The 13599-nt window shown below is 37.7% G+C and overlaps 1 protein-coding gene across 1 annotated transcript in view; it reads left to right on the top strand.

The window, feature by feature from the left end:
* The window catches only part of AHRR (aryl hydrocarbon receptor repressor), a 66346-nt gene extending 53392 nt beyond the window's left edge, over positions 1 to 12954 (top strand). The window contains exons 4-10 of the mRNA XM_074893218.1: positions 1867 to 1956; positions 3257 to 3386; positions 4830 to 4963; positions 6292 to 6491; positions 8118 to 8236; positions 9158 to 9299; positions 11835 to 12954. Coding sequence (XP_074749319.1) covers positions 1867 to 1956; positions 3257 to 3386; positions 4830 to 4963; positions 6292 to 6491; positions 8118 to 8236; positions 9158 to 9299; positions 11835 to 12954 — 1935 coding nt within the window. The remainder of the gene's footprint in view (positions 1 to 1866; positions 1957 to 3256; positions 3387 to 4829; positions 4964 to 6291; positions 6492 to 8117; positions 8237 to 9157; positions 9300 to 11834) is intronic.
* Positions 12955 to 13599: the final 645 nt, after the last annotated feature.

Here is a 13599-nt window from a genome sequence, read left to right as displayed (position 1 = left end):
ACGGGCAGGACTTGAGGTCTTTTGGAACATGCATGGTAACAGCCGCAGACATGAAGGAGCTCCCTTAAATGTCCTACAGTTATCTTTGAGGAAATTTTTAGTCTGTCCAAATTAAAAGGTCTGCCAGATGTTCAAAATGTAATAAAATTCCTAACATCACATCACTGATGGTTTCATTGCTGTGAAGATGAGTCCAAAGAGACAAGATGCCAAAAATGCTTTCTTGTCTCCACTTGACATTGGAAACGGATATGACAGATACCATCTATGGAGGCTTATCTCAGCACAGTGAAAGGCACAGATGTGAATATGTAGAAATCTTGACAGATTGTCTTCTGGTTGGTGAGGTGCTGGGATGAATTGGGGCATTATTTAGAGCAGAAAACAGCACCAGTCCAGCAACTCCTTGTGCGACAGGGATAGCTAATGTTCAACACAAACCCAACTAGGCAGAGATAATGCATATTCTGGAAAGGATCTGTATCTATTGAGCTGACCTGGAGCTGAACATTATTTGCCCTTAACTATTCTTAGCGATGACTCATGGTTAGCATTGACTTGATTGAATCCGTTGCTGCTACAGCTCTTTCCAAACGTAGGTGAGCCATTGCATTCTCTCCACTACATTTCTCCAGTCACTGTTTCACAGGTTCTTTGAGGCGCAGAGCCCCTGGCCATGTATGGTCCCACTGGGCCACGTTTCTAAAGGTGTTCCACATTTATGATTGGGGCCAAATCTTCTGAGGAGGTCGGCCTATTGTGCACTGGAGTCTTGAAATTCTGCCCACCATTGTCACAGTGGGAACAGGCTTCAAGCAGTCTTGAAAATCTGGTCCTTATTTAGGAACCGAAAAGAGAACCAAGCTCACAAAAATATGTCAGTGTATCTGGTTACTGAGCAATTGAAAATCTGCCCTCATTGTGCTTCAGGATTAACTCAGGATTAGTAGGCACATCACTACAGCAGTAAATTGAGAGAAAGGTGAAGCAAGGGTAATAATAATATAGCAGTATTTCAGCAGCAGCTATTTGAACTGTAATCTCAAAAGACCTCAAAACCATCACGTGAAAGGATCATCTAAACTACCTTGGAATGCAAACCTGCTGGAGTAAAGATATGTCACCAAATATTTTCAAGGGAAGAGAGGCAAAATTAGTCTGCATGCAGCATGATGGATCTTAATGTTTGCGTCATGTATTTCATTTAATCCTTACTTTTCTTTTTGGATTTCTCTGGTTGCTTTCCTTGCATCACTGAGTCTATGAGAAGTAATTTAGCATTTTTCTAGACTAAACATTGGTCTATATCAGTGAAGTATTTATTGCCTACTTTTTATATTAGTTTCATTTATGCAATTAGGCTACATATGTATTTTTATAGAAGCTTAAGAAAATAGCCACACTTCAAAATACACATCCAGTTTTAAAGTCACAGCTACAACAGCACATGTGTTTGATTTTCTTGTCAGAGATTATTATATTATTTATATGTATCAATGCATGTAAATTCAAAGCAATTATTACGGAATGTGATGTTTTAAATTAAAAGAAAAAAGTAGTTGACACTTGCTATTAAACTTTTAATTATATTAATTAATAACAAAATAAAATTTAAAGTAGATAATAAGACAGTAATGTAATATGGTAGCTACACTATAATTAGCTATCCTAACATTTTTAAAAAGGGAACAATCATGTTTCAGATTGTTATTCATTTTTCATGTTAGGAAAAAAAGCCCTTCTGCAAAAATTTGATGTCCAACTTTTTTGCAGAGTGATTTTTTAATATCTAGGATATTTATATATTTTATACCCATTTCATTCTTTCTGATTATCTTTTTAATTATTTTATTTTCCCTTCTTTAGTCACTGAATGGTTTTGCATTGGTGGTGAGTGCAGACGGAATGATATTTTATGCGTCATCGACGATTGTGGACTATCTAGGGTTTCATCAGGTAAATATATTAACAAATATTTAGAATACTTAGGCACTGTCATTATAATGACTTTCTTGTAGTCACTTCTGCTAACTGGCTTTCTAAAACACAGCACTGTTTTTTTGCCTTATCCTTCTACTGCTGATTAGACACTATTACTGAAGTGATTTTACTATGCCATTTCAGACTAATTTTCTTTTTTTTTGGTGATCTGATAGGTGAAGATGAATTGTTTGTAATGTTGTTCCTTTTGTAAAGCTTTTGTTAACAGAAACATGATGCATTATAAAAATAAGATTTAGCTAGAAGTTTTCTTTCAATTTCAGTATAAGATGCTGCTATTCTAGACTGATTGCCTGTGTATAATAAATATATTGCAAAGTCACAGAATAACAGAACCATGTAGTTGGAAAGGACCTCTGGAGGTCATCTAGTCCAACCTCCTGCTCAAAGCAGATCCAGTTAGAGCAGGTTGATCTGGGACTCATCTAGTCAAGTTCTGAGTTTCTATGACCCCTCTGGAAGATGTGTTCCAGTGTTTAACCACCCTGACTGTAAATTTTTTTTGCTTATATCAAGTCCCAGTTTCCTGTGTCGGGACTTGTGTCTGTTGCTTCTTGTCCTCCCACTTTGTTCTTCTGAGAAGAGTTGGGCTTTGTCTTCTCTACACCCGCTCATTCAGTTGATGTAGACAGCACTTAGTTCTTTCTGAAGTTTTCTCTTCTGAACGCTGAACAAACCCTGTTCTTCTCTCCTCTCCTGATATGTCATGTGCTCCAGCCCTCTTAGGTGTCTTGGTAGCACTCTCCTGGGCTCACTTTGGTATTTTAATATCTTTATTTGCCTGGGGTACCGAAAATTAGAAAGAATTTTGCCTTTGTTGAACTTCCTGACGTTCCTGTCAGCTCATTTTTACAGCCTGCCAAGGTCTGCGTAGCTGTCCTGCTCTCCCCAGTTGGTACCCTCTAAAAACCTGCTGAGAGTTCACTCTATACCACCATTCACTAATCAAGAAATTAAACAGGGTTGGTCCCAGCATCAATCCCTGAGGGACGCCACTAGTCACCAGCTGCCAGTTGGACTTTTTTATGACTCACATTTGCATATGCACAAAAGAGATAAGAATAAAAAGAATCATCTTAAGATGTCAAGCCAAAAAACAGATGTTGAAAAACAGGGGTCTCTGAAATAACTGTCCTCAATCAATCTTTGCCGTGAAGGTATCCTAGACCAGTCATTATTTTAAGGAAAGTACCAACCTAAAGATAAGCATCTGCCCCACTACGCTTACAAATTACATTCCTTGTCATTGTTTCAGACTGATGTAATGCACCAAAACATATATGATTACATTCACGTGGATGATCGCCAGGATTTCTGTAGACAACTGCACTGGGCCATGAATCCTCCCCAGATGTTGTCTGGACAGCAACTACAGACAGAAACAGGTGGGATTGTATATGGTGATTGGAAACATAGGCACCACTGTACAGAGGTAGACTTGCACTCCACCTACACCCATGTCTGTTCCATGTCAAGTCAGATTCTTCACTGGAAAGCTGTACAGTGGCCATTTATAATGTTATTGTCCCATAGAAGATGTTTCTTCCTGATCCTTGATATTTATAAGGTAGCATGTGCCACTGAGGCCACAAAGTTGATGTTTCCTTTATTTCCCTCTAATGTGCCTACAGATATTCTTATTCATGCAGAATGAACAGCATCAGTGTTCATCCTACCAACCTTTTGCTCACGCTGATCAGGACATTAGTATTCCTCTCATTAATGCAAAAACATTCCATGCAAAACATTTCTGCACAGTACCACAGTGGCAACATCACTTTCTGCTATTTGTTTTCCCATGCAACATTATGTAGATAGGAATCTTCAGAAGAACAAGTAGGCTTAGCAATGCACTTTTTCCTCTGAGGCTGTATTTCCCTAGGAAGACAGGTGGATACATGTTCTCAAGGTTTCTTTTACATGAGGCATTAAGCTGAAATCATGACTGCAGAAAATACAGTCTGAAATTGTTAACTTTATAAAGAATTATTGATTCCAGCAAAATGTATGCATTTCACCAGAGGTGAGGCAGTAACTGAGGAAAGAAATTGAGGAAGCAAAGTCTCCAGATGGGTGGGGAGAAACTTGCAAGAAGTCCTTCAGCAGCCTTTATGAAGTCCTCAGGAACACAGTCACAAAAGTTTGGTAGAATTTCTTGCAGTTTCTGTGTTTTGCATGAGTCTTACAGATATCTGAGGAACTCTGCAAGATTTTGTAGGAAACACACAGAAAACAAACTAAGCAATGTGCATGAGTATTTCAAACTATAAAAAGTTTTTTTTCCTAATATATACAGTGGAGAATTTAGGTTCCTGAGTTCGTACATCTGTACAAATACTTGTGTCTTTTGGGAAATAAGTATTTCAAAAGCTATGCCCTTGTGGTCCAAAACTGGAAAATGCTTCACTAAAAATCAAGGAGGCAACAGCTGAACATTAGCTAATCAGCCACTGTTCATTTGTTTGTTTTTGTCTTGCATTAGCATTTTTTCTTATTTTGTTTCTTTTTTCTAATGTATTTTCTGTGATCTCTGATCTCAAAACCAGCAACATCTGTTACCCTGCTTTGCATCATTAAAAATCACAAAAACTCAGGAAATAAAAAAGTCAAAGTTTCTAAAGAAACTCACCTGAATTCCATTGTAGAGCTTTTCTTTTTTCTTTTGGTAGAGCGTGTGCAGATGTACCTATACATGATACAATTTAACATTCACCCTTCCATAAAGTAATTTTTAGCAATTTCCCTAACAGCTTCTTCAATTGGCTACAGAACATTTTCATTCTTTCTTAGTGTGATCTGATCCATATTGCCTCCACTGTTGTTCCTAGGAGAAGAATATATTCTCAGTAAATTGTTTAAAGCACAAGAGAATGACAGCATGACAACAGATTATTCTTCCTTCTTAACTCGTTGTTTCATCTGTCGCGTTCGCTGCTTGTTGGACAGTACTTCTGGCTTCCTTGTAAGTATAATTTCACTTAGAGAACTGTAGTCATGACATACTAGATTTTAATTACTTTGTATGAAAAATATTTCAACATAAATATTGTGGAGAGCCATGGACAGGATACACTTTTAATTTGCTGCGCACTAACAAGAAACACCTAAAGACATTTATTAATATGTATAGAGAGTGATGGGAGAAAAGAAGGTTGTAATATTTGAAATGAAAGAATCTCTAAACTTTTATATTTTAAGCTCTTTTGGACAATATCTGTCCTCGAGTTGTACTGGGCCTTGCACAAGGGTCGCAAGCCTGAGTTTCAACGATTAACATTTAAGCACAAAGTATTTGCTTTAAGGAACAAGAATAATAATGATCCATTTTCCTCTTTTGTAAAGGGTCCTTTAATAATAAAAACCAGAATTAGAAAGTCTCTCACGCACTCCTGAAATATCCTTACCAGGAGTGGCTCATCTCTAGAAATCACTTCCCCATTTACTTAAAGACCAATGCTGCTTCTTCTTATGACAAAGTATGGCACGTGCAAAGAAAATGAGAGGATCATCACCAGACAGGGAAATGCAACTTCTGTCTCAGACGCTCATTTGCTGGAAGACTATGGGTCTGAACAGCCATACCAGTTAGTCATTTCTGCATCCCTGTTTTAATCTTGTAGCTCTGGAAAATGCCCAACACAAGCGGACTGATTTTTCTCTGGTCATTTTGTGGTAGGTAATTTTTTCACCAAAAGGCAGCAGCGTGTTATTAACTTGATCTCTGCCTTCTGATTATATGGAAATTTGAGGCAGGGATGGATGGTTTCTTTCAAGCTATGTACTTCATATCTGGCTGTCTTGGGCATATCTTTTCCCTTGGTGTCTGCTTGCACAGCCCTTGGGTTGTGCCAGTCCATATACTTCCCAGAGAAAGGGCAGGGCAAGAGGAAAGAAACTCAGGAACCTTCTCACTGGAGAGGACAGAGCACAGAAAAATAATAGTTCCAGCTTCAGAGTGAGGCACAGAGGAAATGGCTGTTTACACCACCATATGCTGCCTGTCTTGGTGAACAGAACATAACACAGAACTTCTACTTTACATACACAGGAGAGAAAAAAAACAAAAAACAGCCTAAAATGTCTCATTTTACTGTGATAGTACTTCCACTCACCATGCCTCTGAAATGGCATGGTTTAAATTTATGAAGAGAATGAAATTCCTAGTTTTTCTCCCTGTTTCAAAACTGGTTTTGGTGTTAAACAACATGGTCCATAGGCTGTATTAGCATTTTAAATGTTTATATACTAAATGTGCAAGACTTTTGGTTTTTTGTTTTGTTTTTATAACAGACAATGCAGTTCCAAGGCAAACTAAAGTTTCTTTTTGGACAAAGAAAAAAGTCTTCATCAGGAACAGTATTGCCACCTCAGCTGTCCTTATTCTGCATAGTGGTACCGCTTCTGCTCCCTTCTGTGACAGAGATGAAGATGAAAAGCCTGCTTGTGAAAGCAAAACACAAAGCTGATGATGCAGCAGCAGTGAATACAAAGTATTTTCAAATTAATCTTTTAGCAGTTAGTAAAGTATATTACAGGCTTTATGTTTATTAAGCATGTAAAAAGCACAAATTAGACAAAATAAATCTCCATTTTAAAACTCTTTCTTAGAAAAGTGAATAATTTATCTGGATTTAACTGTATAATACCATGTTAATATAATATAATATGTTTTACTTTATTTATAATACATATTAATTATTATATTACTATATATATAATTTTGCTTAAAAACTGGAAAGTTAGGGTATCTTCCTAACCTTCAGAAGTTACCAATGCGATAGATCATTCTACTAGTTGTAAAAGTGAAAAGAAAAAGGGGCTTTACTGGGAGTTTTCAAATTTCAGTATCTTCTGGCAGCAAAATTATTTTTGGGCATTTTGGTAGCAAACAAAGGAAAAGAAAAACTTCAAAAAGCTGAATGTGCATGTGTGTGGGTGTTCACATAGAGTCAAATGAGATGTATTTGGTGTATGCATTTATCTTACAACAGAAGGCTTATGAACACATAAGTCTACAATTGCACCAAATGGCCTGGGGCTGATCACTCGGTAGCAATCACAGGAGATCAGGACAGATTGTGTTCAGACTCATTTCCTTCCTAACACTTATTTTCGTTTCTCTTCTATGATTGAATTTTAGTTGATGTTTGGGGCTAGGATTATGTTTTCCCTTATTTGGTTAAATAAAACCTTACAGCAGTGAGGTCCATTGCTGTGAAGCAAAATACTCATCAGTGTGACTGACAGCATCATAATTTGGCTTTTAATTAGAATATGCTTGTGTATATGTGGATTTACTATCCAGACGTGTAATGTGGTTCTAGCACATACATCCTTTTGACAAGAATTAAATTACTGGAAGGCTGACATAATGGACTATACGGGCTTTTGGAGTAGAGCTCGAAAGTCATTTCCACTTACTAGTTTTTCAGTGGCCCAGGAGAAATTAATTGACCATCAGAATTCAGCCCCTAGAAGAGAGGTGCTTTACTTAAGTTTTATTAACTGACTGGACAGTGGCCAAGGATTTGACAAGAGTGAAGTGGGCATTTAACTTCAGTGTTTCCTTTGGTTCAGGCCTGAAGCGTGCTAGCTAGGGATGGTGGGCAAATTTATATAGGGTTTTTTTTTTCTGATGGTCTTCTTAATAAAGGGAAAAAAAATTTAAAGCAGTGTTATGGACTTTGCACCCTTTCCAAGCCCTAATATGCATTTTGAACTAAAGATTGGAAGAAATCCATTCAAATCATATGATGATTATTGCAAATTGAAGTCATGCTAACAAGTGCATTGCTGGTCTACGTTGAATAGGCAGAGCAGAATATACACAGCATTCAAGCTGAAATTTATTATTCTAGATATAGTGAGTTGTGAGCAGAATATTCCTAAACATAACTATTCCTTTTAATTGAATACAGAATTCCAGTCATCCACTAGTTTGAGCAATAGAATGATGGAGATAACATAAATAATTATTTAGTGTTGGTTACTGTACACTTAAACCATAAGTCTTTGCTAATGGTCAACAGCTTGAAGATCACATCTTTCAGAGTCTGTGATTCTACTGTGCTGTCATTCATTGACAAGGAATTTTCCACATTTTCTGTCCTCTACAGCTCCAGTTCCAAAGGTAATTCAGGCCTATGTGAAGCAGCAGAATTATATGGAAGAAACAGTCATCATGAAGGTGCCGCTTTCACTAATGTGTTACAGATTGCTGAAAACCAAATCAAAGGTGAGTCTGGTAAGTACTTCTGTACTTCTGGATTATACACAGTTTATGGAGAAAGAACGTTGTCTTTTCTCCTGTTACATTTTTCAGGTTTTGGTCCCAATGCTCTCTTTTTTCTTCTCTCTAAAACCCCTTCTTTAAACAAATGCAAAAAAAGTTGTCCACCTCAAAAGATAGTACTGAATGAGTCTGCTGTTTTGGAGTGGGTAGAAATAGTGTGATGCCAAGATTACAGATATATAAACAATCACAGTAAATAAGAATACTCAACATATGCTTTCCTAAAAATGGCAGCACTGAATTTAATAAGATTATGTGAAAATCTTAATAATTAATGACAATATCTATCCCTCTTTGAGGAAAACTGGATGATATGTTACAAATGCTACTTTTCCCCAAAGATCAGAAAACAGAGGAAAATCAGAATATATTGTCTTTAAAATTCATGATTTGCTTGCAGCTTTGACTCATGCTTTTCCAGTGTTTGGCTGTGGCAATATTATGAGAGTGTGCTGTATTTCAGATTTTACAATGGATAAAATTTTGATGGTGAGTCTACCCCAATGGGCAACTTTTTAAGTAGAGTTATACTCAGCCTTTTGTCATACCTGCTGGAAACCTTTAACTTCTTTAAAACCATTCCTCTGTCATAGCCCCACTTTTTATGAACATTTTCATGTTAGTATAGTACTACTACTGAGAGGGGAAAGTTCTTGGTTACAGTTTAAGTGCCTCATTAGGCTTTCCAAATTTTAGTTTTTAAATGTAATTTGCCTAGTTTTGTGACATTTTTTAGCTTGCACTTTCCTATGCTGATGTTCCAGAGCAGCAAACAAACCTGTGAACATTCACCTGTAGTTTAGGTAAGAAAAAGTACTAAATACTGCTTGCATTAAAACAGATTTTTTTTTTTTAATTGTATAGCAAAGAATAATGGAGAAAATGGCATTTCTCTAGTCAAAGTACAAACAAATGAAGATCACTGGGTCTGGGTTCAAGCTAACACTCAACTTCTGTATCGAAGTGGTTGTTCAGAATATGTCCTTGCCCAACAGCCAATGTTAAAGTAAGTATATTTCCCAATACTAAAAAAGCCTTATATTTTAGAAAAATGAATGTATTCTTTATGTATGAGATCTTTAAAAGGACAGTAGTGACCTAAGAGAAGAGCTGAAAGAGAAAGACCTAGTTTACTTATGAAATGGAAATCCATTTTTGTCTTGGGTCACATGAAATGACTGTTGTAATCCTAAACAATATTTACTTCTTTTCTTCAGTCTTTTTTTCTTCTGAAGTTGAGTGTACATACATACTAAGCCAGAATACTTCAAAACCAAAATGCTTGATTATTAACATGTTTTGACTTTCTTGCACAAAAATGTATTTTGGGATTTTGTTTTGTTTTGCAGCTGAAACTCTTTGCTGATTTAGTGTCCTGGTTTTTCTACTTTTTAACATTTGATTATGTTAAGCTTTTTGGTTTTTTTTCTTTATGGATGACAGTTGAGCTCATGTTTTCAGTTGTGGATGTTCAACAAAATCTAAACAGATTCTCATATTCCTTGCGTGTTTGTAGATAGATACATCTAGTTGGCTATAGGCTCGGCCTTGGGGTGGAAGCTAATCTCACAGATCTGTATTCAAAGAGGACCCCTCTGCTGGGTCCTCTCCCTTTCCTCCCAAATAGACTTTTCTTCCTTCCCCCATGGGATTGTCTGTTCCAGTTCCTGTGGGCCTTGTTGAGGTATCTCTTCAAGGTGGTCTGAGGGAAGAGATAAGAGTGGACTGAATGACCAGGGTTTAGGAGGTGTACACAGCCACCATATGGCCCAGTGGAAAAAATGTGGCTGTTATCACTGTTCTTTTTCCTTTAGGATGCCTTGTAAGTGGAAGAAATAAATGAAAAAGTCTTTGAACTTCTAGAGTAGATATCCCTTGCAGGCAGTGTATCTCCCAGGATCCATGTGAATTAGAGAGGAGCTCCCACCTGAGGGTGGTGGAACTCTTCACCTTTATTGGGACAGCACAAACATCATCTTTGCCATGTGACGGAATTAACTTCTATTAAGAAGCAGATTAAAATGGGCTGCTTCTTGTATTCAAGTCTCTATTTCTTAATTGTTTTTGTGTAATTAAGCATGCTCTTTGACATTTAGTTACATTTTTACCCTCTGAGTGGTTAAAATCCTTCTTTTGTTCTTGATAGTTCCTGCAGACTGAAGTGTTACAAGAGTTGATCTTGGAGATTATATTGAGTTCTGTCCTCCTGATTGTCTGCAATAAACTTCATCCTTACTACTACCTTTTTTTTTGTTGTTAAAATGTATGCTGTCTTCCTGGAAACATACATTCTTCTGGAGAATTTTCACTAGATACTATTTCGCTGTAAAATTTTTAATTTGGGTGTTTAAGCTTTTAGACCATTTCCTGAGAAGCTAGTTCTGCAGCAAACTTGTATCATACCATTTGCATCTCAAGACTATCAATAATAACAATAACAATATTTAGTAGAGGACTGAAAGCATTTAATACCTCATGGAAGAAAAGAGAGAAAATATTCTTTCTTGGTGGACATTTATTACAGTGGGACATCCTCTCTTTGTAACAACATGGACTCCCTCTACTGGAAAATCCTATACTTGCACATTGAGTCCATACCCAAGGAAAAAGTTCGTAATAGTGAGCTAAGAAAAAGCCTTCTAAGACCCTCACTAGCTCTCCAGGTTTTCATGCTCGTTTTCTTACTGAGATGTCCACTTCTTGTCTGAAGAGGGAGAGGGTGGTTTCATAGCACTGATCCTGACTGGTCGAGAATCAGCACGTTAGTGAATTTAAGACAAATCCTGAACCCCAAGTTCTGAAAACTGCTGCATTGGGCATGGAAATGCTCAGGCAACCTTCTTTGTCCGAGCTCTTTGCTAATGTTAAGTACTTCAGCTGGAGGTCATGGAAAATTAATTCACTGGCCATCTTAGAAAACGAAAGACAACATAAATTAAGATAGACATGTAAAACAAACCTACGCCCAATATGAACATCCGTGGCTATTCAGGACACTTAATTCAGGCATTTTATTTCCTCTCAGCTAACTCTGCAGTCTCAAAATATTCAAAATGACCCCCATGGTTCTCCCTCAAATCACTTTGATCAGAAAGTTCTTATGTGTCCAAATAATTTCTTGCTGACAAAATCCATTTCATTTAAGATACTCTTTGCATTTTATTTCTAGATTTTTCTACACATGAATATTTAGATATATTTTAAGGGAAGAACAAAACTTTAAGGTAGTTACCATACTGTACTACAGTATTTAAGGTCTTTGTGAACTGTGGGCCTGAAATGGAAGAGTAAATGCATGTCAGATTTTAAATGAAACAGTGGCACAGAAAGGTAGCTGTGCACACACGTTGATGCCCAGATGCATGCACGATCTTTTTTTCTCTTGAACAAATGCAAAGTTTATATGGACAAGAGTGTGAAAGTCCCATATTTAGTTAAGGATAAAGTATCGCTTGTAATCTATGTTGAGCCACTCTGTATCCCAGAAAACATCCATTTAGAAACCTCTGATTGACTAATTTTTTTCTACTGTTATCGAAAGGGAAGAAGATGAGCAACTGAAGATATCAAGTGGTTTTGCCAGTTTGAAAGGAAACCTGGAGGGACTTTCCTATAATGGTGCCATTGAAACTCTGGGCCAGTGGAAGCATCTTAACTGGACAGCAGTAAAAAATGAACAAGATAATGTAAAAGTGAAGTTTGAGCCTCATACAAATGGTGAGTGTTTTATGCAAGAGGAACCTCTCAGTTCTAACACATCAGTTTTAGGCGTTCAAAACAACTGCACCACAAACAGTAGCTGGACTTTGAGAAACTCAAGCTCTTGTTCTATGAGCCAGCGAATGAACACGTGTTCAAACAGGAGAGCTGGATCATTCTACAACAGAGACCAAAGTATCTTAAATTTAGCATCAACCTGCCCTTCCCACTGGGGGAGTGCTGAAGGCTGCCAGTCTTACTCGGGTGTACAGCAGCGTTGTGTGGAGAACTATGCGACGGACCATCTGAAACTGCAGAGACCGTTAATATCCTCAGAGTCTCTCTATGACACAGCCTTTCCCTTGGAGATGCCTATCAAAATGGAATATGATTCCGATTCTGAAAACATTGCTGATAACTACCTGATGTCGCAAAACCGAGCCTGGCTGGATGAGAATGGCTCAGTGAGAAAGCAGGTGTTCAGCTACCCCAACAGAGTGCACCTCAAAACAGAACCGGGCCTCTGTGAGCCAGCTTCACCTTGTCAGAAGCCAAGGAACTGCCTTTACACACCGCATAATTGGCAATGCATTGTAGCAAATCATCCCAACAACCTAAACCTGAACAGATCTTGCAAGGGTTCACGTAGCAAGGAGGTGGCCCCGTTTTGCCCTCAGAACTCCTCCGGGTGTTTGGAAAGCATGCCCGACCTGCCACACATGGCGTGCTACGGCCACTTCTACAGCCCCAGCCCAGGGGAGGAGAAAGAGCAGAATAACGAGGTGTTTAAAATGCCGTGTGAATTTAAAAACCCCTGCTTGGTTCAAGCAATCAAGCGTGAGCCCCTGGATTCTCCACCATTGTCCAACAGTGGACAGAGCAGAGTACATGTGAGCTTCCCTGAAAATATATTAGCAGGTCCTGTGCCTCATAAAACCACTGAATGTACATTTTTACAATAGATTTTATAACATTTGGAATATTTATAATGTTAAAAGCAAGAAGTTGTAGATTCTCTTCCAGTTGGGTTAAAGGAGTTACTAAAATTAAAAGCCAATGGAAAAATTTTGAGTGCGTGTGTGTGTGCATCTGTGTGTGAGAAAAAACAGACACAGACACACACACACCTCCTACACACACCCCCACCCCCACCCTACCTTTCTCTCAGTGATCTTTGGAAAGAAGGAAAGACAAAACCTCAGGCACAGAAAAATAATCATTACTCACTGCTGCACAGGTATACCTGCTAATGTGTCTTTATCATCTTTTCTCTCTTGTCTACAGTTCATTACCAAGGACTAGCTGTTTCTGTTTCCTGCCTTCGTTCTGTTTGTTTTTCTCAAGCTGATGTGATGCCTCTGTACAAAGAGAAAATGTTTATGGTCTTCAGTGTGGCCAGTTTACCTTAGGAATTTTTGCTTTTTTTTGTTACTCTAATAAGAAGCATCAGCTATTCCTTTATCTCAACTTTAAATTGATGGCAACAGAAAAGGGCTTCCCAACACAACTTCTTAATTTAAAAGGATAGCATTAATTAAAACAAATTACTTTCATAAAATGCACTAGAAATTATTTCACTTCAAACTGAAGTTCTTTCCAAGCTTCCT

The sequence above is a fragment of the Strix uralensis genome, chromosome 1 (genome assembly GCF_047716275.1).
Source record: "Strix uralensis isolate ZFMK-TIS-50842 chromosome 1, bStrUra1, whole genome shotgun sequence".
NCBI classification, from domain to species: domain Eukaryota; kingdom Metazoa; phylum Chordata; class Aves; order Strigiformes; family Strigidae; genus Strix; species Strix uralensis.
The sequence above is the reverse complement of the archived record's forward strand: the minus strand, read 5'-3'. Positions and strand labels throughout refer to the sequence as shown.